Source organism: Mustelus asterias, unplaced genomic scaffold (genome assembly GCF_964213995.1).
Source record: "Mustelus asterias unplaced genomic scaffold, sMusAst1.hap1.1 HAP1_SCAFFOLD_1102, whole genome shotgun sequence".
Classification (NCBI taxonomy): domain Eukaryota; kingdom Metazoa; phylum Chordata; class Chondrichthyes; order Carcharhiniformes; family Triakidae; genus Mustelus; species Mustelus asterias.
This window is the reverse complement of record NW_027591047.1, coordinates 37,330-55,672: the sequence shown is the minus strand read 5'-3', so window position 1 is coordinate 55,672 and position 18,343 is coordinate 37,330. Positions and strand designations below refer to the sequence as shown.

The following is an 18,343-nucleotide window of genomic DNA, read 5'->3' as shown; positions in this document are numbered from 1 at the left end:
ACCCCGTGCTGTACCTGTCCTGGGAGTGTTTGATGGGGGACAGTGTAGAGGGAGCTTTACTCTGTATCTAACCCTGTGCCGTACCTGTCCTGGGAGTGTTTGATGGGGACAGTGTAGAGGGAGCTTTACTCTGTATCTAACCCCATGCTGTACCTGTCCTGGGAGTGTTTGATGGGGGACAGTGTAGAGGGAGCTTTACTCTGTATCTAACCCCGTGCTGTACCTGTCCTGGGAGTGTTTGATGGGGACAGTGTAGAGGGAGCTTTACTCTGTATCTAACCCCATGCTGTACCTGTCCTGGGAGTGTTTGATGGGGGACAGTGTAGAGGGAGCTTTACTCTGTATCTAACTCGTACATGATGCTTTTACCTGACACCTTTCCTCACATTTTAGAGGAACTTCTGCATCGTGTTTTTCTAAGTGCAGCGTTATCTCCGGTTCTCTTCTTGGGCGTGTGTCACCCAAACCACACTCCACAAAAAGTAACTATCTGTCTCGGGGGAGTTAGCACTGCTTCATGTTGCTATGACAACAGGTTTACCAAATAACAAGTCTGTTTTTGTGATGTTCGGGTATTTATTTTTCTACAGAATATGAAGATGGTTCCTGTGCCGCGGAAATGCTATGGCAGTTTCTATGAAGGCGATTGTTACATTCTGTTTGCAGTGAGTGAAACAGTGTTACTCTCCCTCAGTGATAAACTCTCCCTGCCTGCATCATCCTCTTTACTGACACACACAGGCTTTTGATACTGCTATACCTTGGTATGTTTAAAACTCTGACCTCTCCATAGTCTCTCCGCTCTCCATCTTTGTAACCTCCTCCAGCCCTATAACTCTGAGGATATAACCATTGTCTCCTGACATTTGCTGAATGCCCCACTATCCGCGTCCTGGGGGTTATCTGTGACCAGAAACTGAACTGAGACTCAGCCATATAAATAGTGGCTACCAGAGCAGAGTAAGAAGTCTCACAACACCAGGTTAAAGTCCAACAGGTTTATTTGGTAGCAAATACCATAAGCTTTCGGAGCACAGCTCCTTCGTCAGATGGAGTGGATATCTGTTCTCAAACAGTGCAAACAGACACACAAATCAAATTATAGAATACTGATTAGAATGCAAATCTCTACAGCCAGCCAGGTCTTAAATGTACAGACAATGTGGGTGGAGGGAGCATTCAACACAGGTTAAAGAGATGTGTATTGTCTCCAGACACAACAGCTAGTGAAATTCTGCAAGTCCAGGAGGCAAGCTGTGGGGGTTACTGATAATGTGACATAAATCCAACATCCCGGTTTAGGCCGTCCTCATGTGTGCGGAACTTGGCTCCCAGAGCAGGTCAGAGGTTGAGAATGCTGCGATAAGTAACTCACCTCCTGGCTCCCCAAAGCTTGTCCACCATCTACAAGGCACAAGTCAGGAGTGTGATGGAACACTCCCCACTTGCCTGGATGGGTGCGGCTCCAACAACAATTGAAGCTCAACACCATCCAGGACAAGGCATTCCGTTTGATTGCTACCCCTTCCACAAAGATTCACTCCCTCCGCCATTGCACAGTGACAGCCGTGTGTACCATCTACAAGATGCACTGTAGCAACTCACTAAGGTCCCTTGGACAGCACCTTCCAAACATACGACCACTTCCATCTAGAAGAACCCAGAGCAGCAGATATCTGGGAACACCTCCACCTGGAGCTTCCCCTCCAAGTCACTCACCATCCTGACTTGGAAATGTATTGGCTGTTCCTTCAGTGTCGCTGGGTCAAAGCCCTTGAACTCCCTCCCTAACAGCACTGTGGGTGTACCTACACCACATCAACTGCAGCGGCTCAACACCACTTTATGAAAATGATGGTGAGTTGCCTGATGAAGGAGCAGCGCTCCGAAAGCTCGCGCTACCAAATAAACCTGTTAGACTTTAACCTGGAGTTGAGACTACTTACTGCACCTTTATGACAATAAACGCAAGGCCTGGCCAGTGACACCCACATCCCATAAATAATAATTCTACGCTCCAACCCTGTTTCGTTGTGCGTTTCTGGTGGTCATGCCATGGCCCAAGCTCTGGAATTCCCTAAACTTCCCAATCCACAATTTTGTGTTTCAACTTGCCTCTCAATGTGATTCACACAGTTGTATCATCAAACAGACGTGATGGAGATGATATAACCCCCAACAGGTGGCACAGTGGTTAGCACTGCTGCCCCTCAGTGCCAGGGACCCGGGTTCAATTCCCGGCTCGGGTCACTGTCTGTGCGGAGTCTGCACATTCTCCCCGTGTCTGCATGGGTTTCCTCCAGGTGCTCTGGTTTTCTCCCACAGTCTGAAAGACGTGCTGGTTAGGGTGCATTGGTCATGCTAAATTCTCCCTCTGTGTACCCGAACAGGCGCTAGTGTGTGGCGACTCGGGGATTTTCACAGTAACTTCATTGCAGTGTTAATGTAAGCCTACTTGTGACACTAATAAATAAACTTAAACTTAATCCATGCCATCTCTTTCTAATACTTTCTCAGTGGGTCTAACACCTTCGATAAACTTCATACAAAACTTTGCTGGGGACTGGGTCTGGATCACGATTGGGTTAAGTGCTGCCTCCCATGGTAGAATAGCAGCCCAATGCATTTCACACAATGTGAGCCACTTGGGATTGAAACCAGGAGGCTACTGGTTGTTATTGCACTTAGTCCCATGGCAAACACTTCTGGGAGAGAAGCAGATAGAAACATCTATTCCCAAATGTAGGGGAGTCTAAAACTAGCGGGCACAGGTTTAAGATGAGGGGAGAGATACAAAAGTGTCCAGAGGGGCAATTATTTCACACACAGGGTGGTGAGTGTCTGGAACAAGCTGCCAGAGGTAGTAGTAGAGGCGGGTACAATTTTGTCTTTTAAAAAGCATTTACAGTTACATGGGTAAGATGGGTATAGAGGGATATGGGCCAAATGCAGGCAATTGGGACTAGCTTAATGATAAAAATTCAGCAGTATGGACAAGTTGGGCCGAAGGGCCTGTTTCTATGCTGTAAACCTCTGATTCTAAATGGGGTATTTGTCGGATTGCATCCCAATCCTGAGTACATTCTTCCAATTGCGAATGTTGGAGTCAGGGATTTCAAAAGAATAAAACTCCTAGGCAAGTTGCATAAGCATGTATTGCCCAGATAAAGACCCTTCGACCCAACTGGTTGGTGTCCGTCCTCAGCCCACCATGGTTCCACCCCCACAGTCCTATCAGCCTATCAGCACATTCCTTTCCTAGCTTCCCTTTTTAAAGGTGTTTGTTCTGCACAGCTATTGGCTGTGGCAGCAGGTTCAACGCTCACTGGAACTGATTAATTTGTCTTCCGATCCACAGACCCATAAAAGCAGAAGTTCCTTCACCTACGACATCCACTTCTGGATCGGACGAGAGTCCTCTCAGGATGAGCAGGGAGCAGCTGCAATATACGCCTGTCAGATGGACGATTACCTGGGGGGCAAGGCAGTGCAACACCGGGAGGTGCAGCGATACGAGTCTGAAGCCTTCAAGGGTTACTTCAAGAAGGGCTTCATGTAAGTAGAGTCGCTTTAATTGAGATATTAGCCAATAGTAGTGATGCACCATCAATCGAGCAAAGACTAGTTTGTATGCAAGAATAAATAGGCTTTTATTAGCAAAAGACTTGGAGCACACCCACGCCGATGAACTGGTCCAGACTGAGGCAGGGGGGTGGGGAGCAGTCCCCTTTATACCTGGACCGGGGGGGGGAGGAGTCTCGGGTAGGGCCGGCAGGGATGTGTCCAGGAATGTCACATATACAGGTAATAAGCTAACAGTGGTTTACCACAAGTAGCAGGGTCAGCACTGGGATATAGGGGGAGGTGGTGGTGTAGTGCTCATAGAATCCCTAGAGTGCAGAAAGAGGTCACCTGGCCCATCGAGTCTGTGCTGACTCTCTGACTTAGGCCCTATCCCCATAACTCTGGACATTTACCATGGCCAGTCCACCTAACCTGCACATCTTTGCGCTTTGGAGGAAACCCACGCAGACACGGGGAGAACGTGTAGACTCCACACAGACAGTGACCCAAGCTGGGAATTGAACCCGGGTCCCTGGCGCTATGAGGCAGCAGTATTCACCACTGTGCTGTCAACTAATGGGAATGTCACTGGATTAGTAATCCAGAGGCCCAGACTAACACTCAGTGGGATTTGAACTCGTGTCCCCCAATGGTAACTGGTGGAATTTAAATCCAGTGAATAAATCTGGAATATAAAGCTAATCTCAGTAATGGTGACCATGAAACTGTCATCAAAAAACCCATCTGGTTCACCAATGTCCTTTAGGGACGGAAATCTGCCGTCCTTACCCGGTCTGGCCTACATGTGACTCCAGACCCACAGCAATGTGGTTGGCTCTTAACTGCCCTCTGAAATGGCCGAGCGACACATTCCGTTCGGGGGCAATTAGGGGTGGGCAGCAAATGCTGACCCAGCGACACCCACGTCCCGTGAAAGAATAAAGAAGAACTGAGGAAATGGAGCGGAGTGAGGGCTGGGATCTGTACTGGTAACAGTGGGAGAGGGAGCGGGGAGTGAGAGCTGGGATCTGTACTGGTAACAGTGGGAGAGGGAGCGGGGAGTGAGAGCTGGGATCTGTACTGGTAACAGTGGGAGAGGGAGCGGGGAGTGAGAGCTGGGATCTGTACTGGTAACAGTGGGAGAGGGAGCGGGGAGTGAGAGCTGGGATCTGTACTGGTAACAGTGGGAGAGGGAGTGGGGAGTGAGAGCTGGGATCTGTACTGGTAACAGTGGGAGAGGGAGCGGGGAGTGAGAGCTGGGATCTGTACTGGTAACAGTGGGAGAGGGAGTGGGGAGTGAGAGCTGGGATCTGTACTGGTAACAGTGGGAGAGGGAGCGGGGAGTGAGAGCTGGGATCTGTACTGGTAACAGTGGGAGAGGGAGCGGGGAGTGAGAGCTGGGATCTGTACTGGTAACAGTGGGAGAGGGAGCGGGGAGTGAGAGCTGGGATCTGTACTGGTAACAGTGGGAGAGGGAGCGGGGAGTGAGAGCTGGGATCTGTACTGGTAACAGTGGGCACGGGTGGGATTTGAATCCCTGACGATTGTTTGACCCACTGAGTCACAGCTGGCACATTGTTGGTGGTAATTTTCTGGGGTTTCTTTTGCAGTACCAAGCGGGGAGGTGTCGTTAGTGGATTGAAACATGTAGAGACCAACACCTATGATGTGCAGAGGCTGCTTCATGTGAAGGGGCGGAAGAATGTGTGTGCTGGTGAGGTGAGCACTTTAATCGACTTTAACTCCCCTCCCGTTCTATATCTCCCAGGATAGTCGCTGAGATCTCCGTTGGGAATGTGCCAGACTGCCGCTGAATAAAATAAAGAACACTCCTCCTGTAGGCACCACCTCGTCACTCCAGTCGTGCTATTAGGAGCTGCGGGGGTGGATGGTATAATGAGACTCAGTGCCTGTAGGTTAGTTGGAGGGAGGGAGGGAATTGGCCAGGATCACTGCTCTATGAATGTTTGTCACTTCCAGCAAGTGTGAATGAATCATATTTCAAGCTCACCTGATGATCTTAAATGGGTTGTTAGTGTAGCTTTTGGCACACTCAGGATTGTTCCACAAATGCTGCCCTTTCTCCTGTCATGTCAATTGTTGTTAGTGGCGCTCTTTGCACTTATTCTGAGTACAAGACGGAATGTTCTGGCACCATGGTCGTAATTCTATCACCTCGCCCACCACGGAATTGGTGCAGGTGAGGATCCGACAACGGAAATCTCCGTTGACCTCCGGTGGGAATTTCCGGTCTCGCCCGAGCAAGACTGTAAAACCCCAGCCATGTCTCTCTCTCTCTTCAGCATTATTCAGGTTCTGGACTCCCTGCTGCTGGAGGCAAAGACAGGAAATACTCTCTTGTTCCGTATGGATCAGAAAATGACTCTGGAACCAGGAGTTTAAACCTTTGCAGCGACTGGACCACAAGAAGACGTGTGGGTTAGGTTGATTGGCCATGCTAAAAATTGCCCTTAGTGTCCTGAGATGCGTAGGTTGGAGGGATTAGTGGGTAGATATGGGGGTAGGGCCTGGGTGGGATTGTGGTCGGTGCAGACTTGATGGGCCGAATGGCCTCTTTCTGTACTGTATGATTTCTATGATTTCTATGATTTCTATGATTTCTATGATTTCTATGATTTCTATGATTTCTATGATTTCTATGATGACTTGTTAAGCTTGTGGAACAGGAGAGCAATTGGCAAATTTATAAGTGGAAGTCACTGATAACACTGGTCACTAAAACAGTGATGCAGATCATTAAAGCCACAAAATGAAGCAAAGAACAGGCTTCATTTCCAAAGGGATTAAATTGAAAAATCAAGTTTGATAAAGTTGTGCAGAACATTGTCTGGTTTCGATAGAAAGATAGTATCGTGGCATTGGGGAAGGTGCCTCTAATGGTGACAATTGCGACCTCTCGGTTCTGCTATCAGGAAAGATTAAACTTGATTCCCTCTTCGAAAAGGATGGCTGAGGGGTAACTAGAGAAATTCTTGGCAAGTCCAAAGTTGGGCCATAAGTATTAGATAGTCAAGAATAAATGCAAAAGGGGAATATTAAGGAGCAATCTCTTCACCCACAGAGTGGTGAGAAGGTGGATTCACTAACCCAGGGAGTGGTTGAGATGAATAGCGGAGATACTATTGGGGGCAAGAAGCTAGATAAGCATAATAAGGAAATAAAGGATAGGCTGCTAGAATGGGGGTGGCATTGCTGCCTCACAGCGCCAAGGACCCAGGTTGAATTCCGGCTTTGGGTCACTGTCTGTAGGGAGTCTGTGTTCTCCCCGTGTCTGCGTGGGTTTCCTCCAGGTGCTCCAGTTTTCTCCCACAGTCCAGTTGATTGGCCATGCTAAATTGACTCGTGTCAGGGGGATTTGCAGGGTAAATGCATGGGGTTATGGGAATAGGGCCCGGGTGGGATTGTGGTCGGTGCAGATGCAATGGGCCGAATGGCCTCCTTGTGCACTGTAGGGATTCTATGAAGGTGTGTAGCACTAACACCGCATGAAGCAGTTGGGTAGAACATTTCATTTTCTGTGGAGGTAGTTAATTGGAAGGAGACGGAGTACAAGCACTGGTGAAGACCGTGTGTAGCCAAATTTTTTAATCCATTCTTCCACGGGATGTGGGCCAGCATTTGTTGCCCGTCCTTAACTTTCCTTGAGTTGAATTGGCTTGCTAGACCATTCCAGAGGGCAGTATCAAATTTGCAGTCAAGTCTGGGTAAGGACGGTAGATTTCCTTCCCGAAGGGACATTAGTGAACCAGATGGGTTTTTACAACAATCGATGATAGTTTCATGGTCACCATTACTGGGACTAGCTTTCTATTCCAGATTTATTCATTAAATTTAAATTCCACCAGCTGCCGTGGTAGGATTTGAATCAATATCCCCCAGAGCATTAGCCTGGGCCTCTAGATTATCAGTCTAGTGACATTACCGCTATCTCCCCATTACCATTGTTGAAGTCAGCAACACCAGAGCATATCTACACTGAGGATAATTTAACTTTTTTATGCTTGAGGACCTGTGTGAGGAAATTAAAAATCATTTTTTTAAAACCCTACGTTGTACAATTGGCGTTGGCGTGTCCATACGGCTGCTTTCGGGTGGATGTGTGATTGGATTTTGTGAATCTTTTCAGGTTGAATTGAGTTGGAAGAGTTTCAACACTGGTGATGTCTTCCTGCTGGACCTGGGGAAACTGATTGTGCAGTGGAATGGACCTCTGAGCAACCACCAAGAGCGACTCAAGGTAATAGACTCCTGTTGGCTCCTCTAGCGGAACCAGTGGAGACAGAATGGATGGCGTGTGGGGGAGGGTAATGGACATTCACACTGGTCATGTTACTGTCCGATTACCCAGAGGAAATTAGCTTGTTGGGTTCCCCTCATTCTCATTATTGACCCCACCCCCCCCGCCCCCCTCTTAGACACAGGCTGCAGTTTGAGTCTAGCCGTACTGTCTGATGTACTCCCCCACTGCCCCCCTCTTAGACACAGGCTGCAGTTTGAGCCTAGCCGTACTGTCTGATGTACTTTTGGCAATGTTATTGTTTAAAGAGTTGTTGGTTGTCGGTGGCAGAGTTGGTATTTATTGCCAACTTGTGGTGAGAAGATGGCATCAACCACTACCTTCAGCTGCTGCAGTTTGTCCTGCTTTGATGTGACTGAGTTGCCTCAGAAGATGGTCTATATTGTCTTCCTTAACCATTGGAACTAATCGCTGCACAAACAGGTTAATGTGGTTTGGGTATTGAGATCATGATGAGCTGTGCCTGTTACATATTTCTTATTATTTATCAAAGTCTAACCTGTGTGCTGGATATATCTGTATTTGGTAGCTTGGGGGTGGGTGAGTAGGTGGGGGGTTCCGATCTGGACTCAGAGTGGGGAATCACCCCATGGGAAAGAGTGCTCCGAGGCAGAGCTATTCTAGAATTGGCTGCAAACGGGTTGCTGCTCTCCATGACAAATCCCTTGCTGTTCACGAATGAAGTCCATGAAAGTGCATCAAAAACCATCAACCTGCCAGCTTCCATCATGGAGACTGTCCTTTTTGTGCTACCCCACCTGAACCCAGGTGTATCTGGTGAGTCTCTCTGGTTCTGTTTTACTGGGTCACAGTTCAAAACAGTTGGTCAGTCATCACCCAGAGCCTGGTCAGATTTTCTTTTTTAAATTCCTTCATGGGACATGGGCGTCACTGGCTGGGCCGGCATCTTTTGCCCATCCTTAGTCACCCTTGAACTGAGTGTCTCACTCGGCCATTTCAGAGGGCAATTGAGAGTCAACCACATTGCTGTGGCTCTGGAGTCACATGTAGGCCAGACTGGGTAAGGACGGCAGATTTCCTTCCCTAAAGGACATTAGTGACCCAGATGTGTTTTTCCAACAATCAAAAATGGTTTCATGGTCATTAGTAGATTCTTAATTCCAGATATTTGTTATTGAATTTGAGCCTGGGTCCCCAGAACATTAGCTGAGTTTCTGTATTAATAGTCCAGCAACAATACCACTGGGCCATCACCTCCTCCTTTTGCATGGAACTCCACCTTATTCTAATCTTTAATTTCAAATTCCTCCATCTCCTTGTCTCCTCCCTATCTCTGTAACCTCCTCAAGCCCCCAAATTATTATCAGAGTTCTCACTTCTCCAATTCTGCTTTCTCCAGTCCCCGGTTTAATCAGTCCATCATTGGTGGACATGCCCTCGGTTGCCTGGGTCTAAGCTCTGGAATTCCCTCAAATCTTCCTCTTTCTCCCCCCCCCCCCCCCCCCTTCCTCCATAGTGACGTGTTACACTTCACTAGGGAACTCAGGAATCTGAGTGGCAACATGCATGTTTTTCTCACATGCGTGTTGTAACCTGGAGTTATGGACAGTGATGGTGGAGGCACCAATTTCTCTCCCACTTGTTGCTGCCTGTCATTGCTGTGTTTGGAAGGATTTTGCAGGTTGACCCACAACCTGTTTGACCGCGTTATGTACACCTTCCTTGGCCACCAAATCCTGGGGTGGGACTTGAAACCGGAGCTTCTGGTTCAGGGGTAGGGACACAACCCATTGCATCACCAAGACCTCCCTCTTTGGGTGGCTGTCCGTTCCTCATATCTCCTTAAGCAGCTCAATGTCAGTCTTTGCCAATGCTCATGCAAGTCACCTTGGGATACTGTGCGTGCGTTTGGTCATGATCCTACTGAATGGTGGAGCAGACTCGAGGGGCCGAATGGCCTTGTGGTCTTCTGCTGGTGCTCTGTTTCTCTGGTGCCTGGAGGTGCAATCCCTATTATGCTATTGTGTGTTTGATTTTTCAGGCAATGCAATTGGCTAAAGATATCCGGGACCGGGAGCATGGGGGGCGTGGTCAAGTTGTAGTGATTGACGGGCAGAATGAGGCTGCCTCTCCACAGCTGAAAAAGCTGATGTGTCACCTGCTGGGTGAGCGGAAAGAAATCAAATCGCCGATTCCAGATAAAGTGGTGGACCAACATCAGAGGACAGCAGTGAAACTTTACCGGTGAGCGAGAGGTTCACTACTGGAGACGAGGAAGAATGCGGGGGGAGGGGGGGGCAGAGAGGGAGGGAATGGTGTAGAATCACTTTAGCCCATCGAGTCTGCACCGACCACAATCCCACCCAGGCCCGATCCCCGTAACCACACACATTTACCCTGCTAATCTCCCTGACACCAGGGTGGAAGGAACCGGAGGAAACCCACGCAGACACTGGGAGAATGTGCAAACTCCACACAGACAGTGACAGAGGCCGGAAATGAACCCGGGTCCCTGGCGCTGTGAGGATTCTGGGGAATGGAGGGTGTTGGGGGAGAAACGCAATGGGAATCAAGAGATGAGATGGTAGTCTACAATAAATTTAGATTGAAAATGAATAATTTGACAATGGGTGTCTGAATTTTGCGAATGGAAATCCTGTTGGGAGGGACAGGATTTTTGACACTTCAGGAGCAGAATTATTGGACGTTTTGAATGGATTGTCCAGTGCTGACCGATTTCAGGCCAATCTTGGGGGTTAAACCCAGTGTGGTCACTCTATGCCTTTCCTTCCCCTCCAGAGTGACTGACTCCAAGGGAAACCTTGTGGTACAGGAAGTGGCTGCTCGACCTCTGACCCAGGACCTGCTGAACAGTGAAGTAAGTGAAACAATTGCTTTTCAGGAGGAGGGGGTGGTTTGAGGAGAAACTGTTCCCGCGAGGGCAGAACCCAAGGGGCGTGATCTGGAATGGCTCGTGGCAGTGTGAAAACTCCGCTCCTTAAAAGAACGCTGCATCAAAGTGAACGGAATCTCGAAGGAAATGTCGAACCTCAAAAATGTGATTGGAGGTTGATCAAGCACCATGGCCCCTGTTGGTGCCCACAGGCACTAAGGCCACTCCCGTGCCGATGGACACCCCATGCTTCCCCTCCAGGGATACCTGGCAACCAACATGGCTACAGGAGAGGGGCAGTCATAGAGGTTTCAACATGGAAACAGGCCCTTCAGCCCAACTTGTCCATGCTGCCCTTTGTTTTTTAAACCCCTAAGCTAGTCCCAATTGCCCACATTTGTCCCATATCCCACTATACCCATCTTACCCATGTAACTGTCTAAATGCTTTTTAAAAGACAAAATTGTACCCGCCTCAACTACTGCCTCTGGCAGCTTGTTCCAGACACTCGCCACCCTCTGTGAAAACATTGCCCCTATGGACTCTCTTGTATCTCTCCCCTCTGAGATAGATAAGTTCTTGATTAATAAGGGGATCAGGGGTTATGGGGAAAAGGCAGGAGAATGGGGATGAGAACCATGATTGAATGACGGAGCAGACTCGATGGGCCGAGTGGCCTAGTTCTGCTCTTGTCTTATGCTCTCACCTTAAACCTATGCCCTCTAGTTTTAGACTCCCCTACCTTTGGGAAAAGATATTGACTATCTAGCTGATCTGTGCCCCTCATTATTTTGTAGACCTCTATAAGATCATCCCTAAGCCTCCTACGCTGCAGGGAAAAAAGTCCCAGTTTTTCCAGCCTCTCCTTGTAATTCAAACCATCAAATTCCAGTAGCATCCTGAAATCTTTTCTGCACTCTTTCTAGTTTAATAATATCCAGAGAGTCACGATGTGTGAAGTCCTCGGTCACCTGCTGCCTGGACCTATGCTTGACCAGGCCATCGGAGCTGTGTGTGTGTGTGCTCTGCTCAAAATAAAAGTGAAACTGAGACTGCATCACATGACTCATTTTCTTTCTAGTGATGTCACAATCCCTGCAGAGCAGAAGAGGCCATTTGGCCCATCGAGTCTGCACCGACTCTCTGACAAGATTATTTTACCCAGGCCGCCGCCTCAGCCCTATCTCTGTAATCCCATGCATTTACCATGGTTAATCCCCCTAACCTGCACATCTTTGGACTTTGGAATAAAATCAGGGCACCTGGTTAGAATAGAATCCCTACAATGCAGAAGGAGGCCAAACGGCCCATCGAGTCTGCACCAACCACAATCCCACCCAGGCCTCAATCTTGTAACCCCACATATTTACCCTGCTAATCCCCCTGACACTAGGGTCAATTTAGCATGGCCAATGCACCTAACCTGCACATCTTTGGACGGTGGGAGGTAACTGGAGCACCTGGAGGAAACCCACGCAGACATGGGGAGAACGTGCAAACTCCATACAGACAGTGGCCCAAGCTGGGAATCGAACCCGGGTCCCTGGCGCTGTGAGGCAGCAGTGCTAACCATTGTGCCACCGTGACGCCATTCTCCCCATGTATGCGTGGGCTTCTCCCTGTTTCCTCTCCCACTCCAAAGATGTGCCGATTTAGATGGATTGGACGTGGCAAATGCGCAGGGTGACTGGGGGTGGAGGAGAGGGCCTGATGGGATTCTCCTTCGGAGAGTCGGTGCAGACCCACCTGACCGTAAAGCACTCTGTGGGGTTGAGATACAGGAATACAATTTTTAAAACCCTAAGCAACTGAATTGTAAGCTGTTTAATTTTATTTTAGGATTGCTACATTGTGGACCAAGGTGGATTGAAAATCTTTGTGTGGAAGGGGAAGAAGGCATCCAAACAGGAGCGACAGTCATCCCTAACCAGAGCAATGGTGAGTGTGGCACAGCTCGCACCTTCCCAGGCACTTAGCAACACCTTAAGACATCCCTACCATTGCCACAACTTCTCATTTCTAACATTACCTATCCAAAGTGTGGACTGAGTTGTAATAATGACAGCTGATGTCAAAGACTGGAATCCCAGAGTCTTTAAATGATGAATTTGATTTGATTTATTATTGTCACATGTATTAACACACAGTGAAAAGTATTGTTTCCTGCGCGCTATACAGACGAAGCATACCCTTCATCGAGAAGGAAACGAAAGAGTGCAGAATGTAATGTTACAGTCATAGCTAGGGTGTAGAGAAAGATCAACTTAATGCAAGGTAGGTCCATTCAAAAGTCTGACAGCAGCAGGGAAGAAGCTGTTCTTGAGTCGGTTGGTACGTGACCTCAGACTTTTGTACCTTTTTACTGACGGAAGAAGGTGGAGGAGAGAATGTCCGGGGTGCGTGGGGTCCTTAATTATGCTGGCTGCTTTTCCGAGGCAGTGGGAAGTGTGGACAGAGTCAATGGATGGGAGGCTGGTGTGGTGAACCATAGATGGTTACCACTATGGGTACTTATGTTACTCTTGTTACTGTTGGGGTTAGGGTTGGGGTGTTCCACCTGTTAGCATTGTTCTGTGGTACACTCCGTTTGGCTCCGCCTTCTTACAGGAGTATAAAGGTCACTGCTACTTCCTAGTGGCCCTTAGTCTGGGATAGTATTGTTAAGCAGTATGCTCTATTCTTGTTGTGAATAAAAGCCTTTATTCCCGGGTACGTCCTAGCCTCCCGAGTGAATTAATCGCGCATCAGCTGGTTTCTCCTGGAAAGTACTTCACATCAACATGAACGGATGGTTAAGTAAGATGGCGGATTAATTTTCAGTATGTTGCTGGCAGGATTTTATTGGCTAATTTTCACCTCCCTGAGAGAAATGGTGAGCCTTGGATCAATGCCGTCCCTCTGGTTTGGGTGATTTTTTCCTTCATATTTAGGAATAGTAACCCTTTAACTACTGACCGTGTGAAGGAAGTAAATAGACAAACAAACAATGAGGGTCTGGCAAAGACCGTCTGGTCCATCCCTGTTTTCCCACACAACTGATCCCTTGTTGACCACAATGCAAACCCTCCCAACCACGTTCAAACCCATCTGGATACACTGAACCTTTTAAATTCAGTTTGAATTTTAAAGCAATGGTCAGTTTATACCGAGTTATCAAGACATGAGCGAATGTTCTTCAGGGAACTTTAACTTGAATCTCTACAGTGCAGAAGGAGGCCATTCAGCCCATCAAGTCTGAACCAATTCTCCAAAACAGCATCTTGCCCAAGCCCACCCCGCTGCCCTATCCCCATAACCCCCCACCCAATTAGTAAATTATTCCGAAGCAAATATGTCAGCCTTTTCAGAAGCAGGGGAATTTCGCAGTAACTTCATTGCGGTGTTAATGTAAGCCTTACTTGTGACTAATAAAATAAACTTTAACTTTGGTCGGGATTGAATTTAGACATTGGTAATCAGGGGGTTCCGAGGTAAAATGAGATGCGAGTGAAAGTTGATTGTTGGCAACACACTCGCCTCTGAGTCACCAGGTTCTGGATTCAAATAAAACTCCCAGGGCTGGAACACCAGCCCAGGCTGGCACTGCACGACCATAGCGAGGGAGCCCCACATTGTTGGAGTTGCTAGCCTTTGGGATGAGATGATGAACTGATGGGTGTGTCAGTGTCCCATGGTACTGCTTGTCGAAGAGCTGGGGGAGCTCTCCCTGTTGTCTCGAGTCAACCAACCTCATTCAACACGGTTATCTAGCCCTGATATTGCTGCTTGTGGGTGCTTGCTGAGTGCTAATTGGTCATTGCGCCTCCTACAGTTACAGCCAATTGGTGTAAAGTGCTTTGGGATGTCTTGTGGCCGTGAAAGGTGCTATATAAATGCAAGTTAAATATTTATTGAGGAGCTGACGGCTGTGGTTCTTGTTTTAATTCTCAGGGCTTCATTAAAGCCAAGGGTTATTGTGCAACTGTGAACATTGAGTCGGAGAATGATGGTGCCGAGTCAGCACTCTTTAAGCATCTTTTTCAGAAGTGGACGGTGAAGTATCAGACAGCCGGCCTGGGCAAAACTCACAGCGTCGGCAAGATCGGTACGTGAACCTGCACCAGGGTGGGACAGGCTGGTTGGGGGATGCAGCGCGGGCAGGGGGCTGTTTGGCCACCTGACTTTGATTTGAAGAGAATAATGCCAGGGGAGGAGCTTTGGTTGTGTGTGTGGGGGGTGGGGGGGGGGGGGGGGGGTAATGGAGAAGGGACAGGGATTGTCCTCCTTGGAAAAGAGAGAATTGAGGAGGTTTGGTACCAGGTGCTCAAAACCCTGAAGGGTCTGGACAGCAGAAAGAGGCCATTTGGCCCATTGAGTCTGCGCTGGCTCTCCAACAGAGCATCTTATTCGGGGCCCTATCGCTGTGACCCACATATTAACCCTGCTAATTCCCCTAACCTATATGTCTTGAGGCACTAAAGGGGCAATTTAGCATGGTCAATGCACCTAACCAGCACATCTCTTGGACTGTGGGAGGAAACTGGAGCACCCGGAGGAAACCCATGCAGACACGGGGAGAATGTGCAAATTCTGCACCAGTCAGCCAAGACTGGAATTGAAACCGGGTCCCTGGCCCTGTGAGGCAGCAGTGTTGACCACTGTGCCACCGTGCTGCCCGTGTAGATGGAGAGAAACTGTTCCTGTTGACAGAAGGGTTGAAAATCCAAGATGAGATCAGGAACATCCTCTGTGCAGCTTGTGATTAGGATCTGGAATATACCACCCGGGAGTATTAAACCATGACTTTCAGAATGGAGTTTAATAATGATCTAAATGGATAATATTTGCAGGGATTCAGGGAAAGGCAAGGGAGTGGGAATAGCCCAATTGCTCTCGTAGAGAACCAAGTGAGATGTGACTGATGAAATGGCTGCTTTCTGTGCTGTAACCATTCTGTATTCCCCTCTGCCCTTGTTATCCAGCCAAAGTTGAGCAGGTGAAGTTTGATGCCATGAGCATGCATGCCAAGCCGGAGCTCGCAGCCCGTGAGAGGATGGTGGATGATGGATCTGGTGATGTAGAGGTACCATTGCACATTTCCACACAATCTACTCAACAAAAATTCCCACCCCCGGCCTCACCCATTCCCTATCTCTGTAAAGCCCGCTACAACCTTTCAATCTCTTCTCTCTGTCAATTCTGGTCCTTCCGTTACAACTCCATTCGCTCCATCCCAATCTTGCCACCAGCTGCCTAGATTCTTGGCGCTCTGAGACTCCCACCCTAACCTCTCCACCTCCCTCTCCTTGAGATGGCCCTCAAAACTACTTTGACTAAAGCCTTTGGATCACAATCCTAACATCTTCCTACCTAGCTCATGTTTGATTAGCATCCCTGCCGAGTGAGCATTCCTTACCATGGTAAAGGCGCTATATAAATGCAAGTTGGCCAGGCTACTGACCTCAACATTGATATGGAGAAAGATCTAGTTTGGCAGTTCTCCAATTGAGAGCTCTTCGATGATTTGGTTCATTAAATAATGATGGCAGCAAATGCTGAATTGTGGTAATGGGACAGATAAAAGCAGGCGATCGTAGTTATAGATAATCATCTAAAATAAAGTAAAAGGTGTTTCACAATTACGACTTCAACGTGTATTTTTGAAAAAGGCAGGTTTTAATTTGCAGAATGAAACTGCACGAAGTCTCCATCGTGCATTGGGTTGAATCAATTAAATTCACTTACAGACTAATGAGTTTTTGGGTAGGGGATTGGCCTGACTGTAATTTATCCATTCTATAATCTTGTGGAATGGTGTTTTATCTCCTCGACTCCATCACACATTTACTTTGGTGTGGCTGTGGCGAGGGATAGTGGCAATGGGATTCCAGAGTTTTTCTCGTGGTTCTCCTACTTTTTCTAACTTTCAACAAGGGAACACATTCCATAGCTTGTGACCAAGGGTCATCCAGACTCGAGAAACGCTGGCTCTATTCTCTCTCCACAGGTGTTGCCAGACCTGCTGAGATTTTCCAGCATTGTGGGTTTTCTGTTTTTGTTTCAGATTCCAGCATGCGCAGTAATTTGCTTTTATTTCCCTAGTTTTTCGTGTCAGTCGCTTTGGTACGTGTCACCGAGGATTGGGTTGGCTGCTCATTTTTTTCAGCACTTATCACCTCTTTGGTTAGTCCAACTTTCCAAACCGGCACTGTCTGTTCAACAATGGGTTTAGTGTCACTAATTAAACATGCTGAATGTGGTAAACCACTGTTAGCTTATTACCTGTATATGTGACATGCCTGGACACATCCCTGCCAGCCCTACCCGAGACTCCTCTTTCACCCCCCCCCCCCCCCCTGCCCCTGGTCCAGGTATAAAGGCGACTGCTCCCCACCCCCCTGCCTCAGTCTGGACCAGTTCATCGGCATGGGTGTGCTCCAAGTCGTTTGCAAATAAAAGCCTATTTGTTCTTGCATACAAACTAGCCTTTGCTCGGTTGATGGTGCATCACTGAATATGACCTGATGCTTGGAATGGGGAGGGGTAAGAGACATGGGGCTTCCTTCCCTCCAATCACTGGTCTGTAAATGATTTAGATTTGCCACTTTTTCTGTCTGCCCCAGAGATCCTTCAAGTTTTTAGGTGTCCAGATCACCAACAACCTGTCCTGATCCCCCCCCCCCCATGCTTGATAGATAGATACCCTACAGTGCAGAAAGAGGCCCTTCGGCCCATCAAGTCTGCACCAACCACAATTCCACCCAGGCCCTACCCCCATATCCCTACATATTTTACCCACTAATCCCTCTAACCTAGACATCTCAGGACTCTAAGGGGCAATTTTAGCATGGCCAGTCAACCTAACCTGCACATCTTTGGACTGTGGGAGGAAACCGGAGCACCCGGAGGAAACCCACGCAGACATGAGGAGAATGTGCAAACTCCACACAGACAGTGACCCAAGCCGGGAATCGAACCCAGGTCCCTGGAGCTGTGAAGCAGCAGTGCTAACCACTGTGCTACCGTGCTGACACTATAGTTAAGAAAGCCCACCAATGCCTCTACTTAGACTAAGGAAATTTGGCCCGTCAGCAATGACTCTCTCCAACTTTTACAGATGCACCATAGAAAGCGTTCTTTCTGGTTGTATCACAGCTTGGTATGGGCTCCTGCTCTGCCCAAGACCGCAAGGAACTACAAAAGCTCGTGAACATAGCCCAATCCATCACGCAAACCAGCCTCCCATCCATTGACTCTGTCTTCACTTCCCACTGCCTCAGGATAATCCCACTATCCCTGCCTCCTGCAAGCCAGGATGCAAATGAAATCTGCAATCTCTCTGCCCTCACTGACCAATCTGATCTGCTTCCAGGAGTGGGTGATTGAGGATCTGGAGCTGAAGCCTATAGAGAAGAGGAAGCATGGCCGTTTCTACAGTGCAAACTGCTACCTGGTTCTGTACACTTACGCTATCAGCAACAAGCTCCATCACATCCTCTACATCTGGCAGGTCCGTGTCACACTGCACCCTTTATAACTCTAATTTCATCTGGGAGTGAGTAAGGGAAACTAATCGAGGGGTTCGGGGTGGTTTATATATAGAATAACAGATACCCGGGAGTGAGTTA

At 48.2% G+C, this 18,343-nt stretch overlaps 1 protein-coding gene across 2 annotated transcripts in view; it reads left to right on the top strand.

Moving 5' to 3' along the window:
• The window catches only part of LOC144487891 (villin-1-like), a 52,095-nt gene that overhangs the window by 10,523 nt on the left and 23,229 nt on the right, over positions 1-18,343 (top strand). For both annotated transcript variants that reach the window (XM_078205942.1, XM_078205943.1), the window contains exons 3-12: positions 591-665; positions 3,359-3,555; positions 5,175-5,283; positions 7,712-7,822; positions 9,885-10,087; positions 10,643-10,721; positions 12,576-12,674; positions 14,667-14,820; positions 15,698-15,798; positions 18,088-18,225. In XM_078205942.1, coding sequence (XP_078062068.1) covers positions 591-665; positions 3,359-3,555; positions 5,175-5,283; positions 7,712-7,822; positions 9,885-10,087; positions 10,643-10,721; positions 12,576-12,674; positions 14,667-14,820; positions 15,698-15,798; positions 18,088-18,225 — 1,266 coding nt within the window. The remainder of the gene's footprint in view (positions 1-590; positions 666-3,358; positions 3,556-5,174; positions 5,284-7,711; positions 7,823-9,884; positions 10,088-10,642; positions 10,722-12,575; positions 12,675-14,666; positions 14,821-15,697; positions 15,799-18,087; positions 18,226-18,343) is intronic.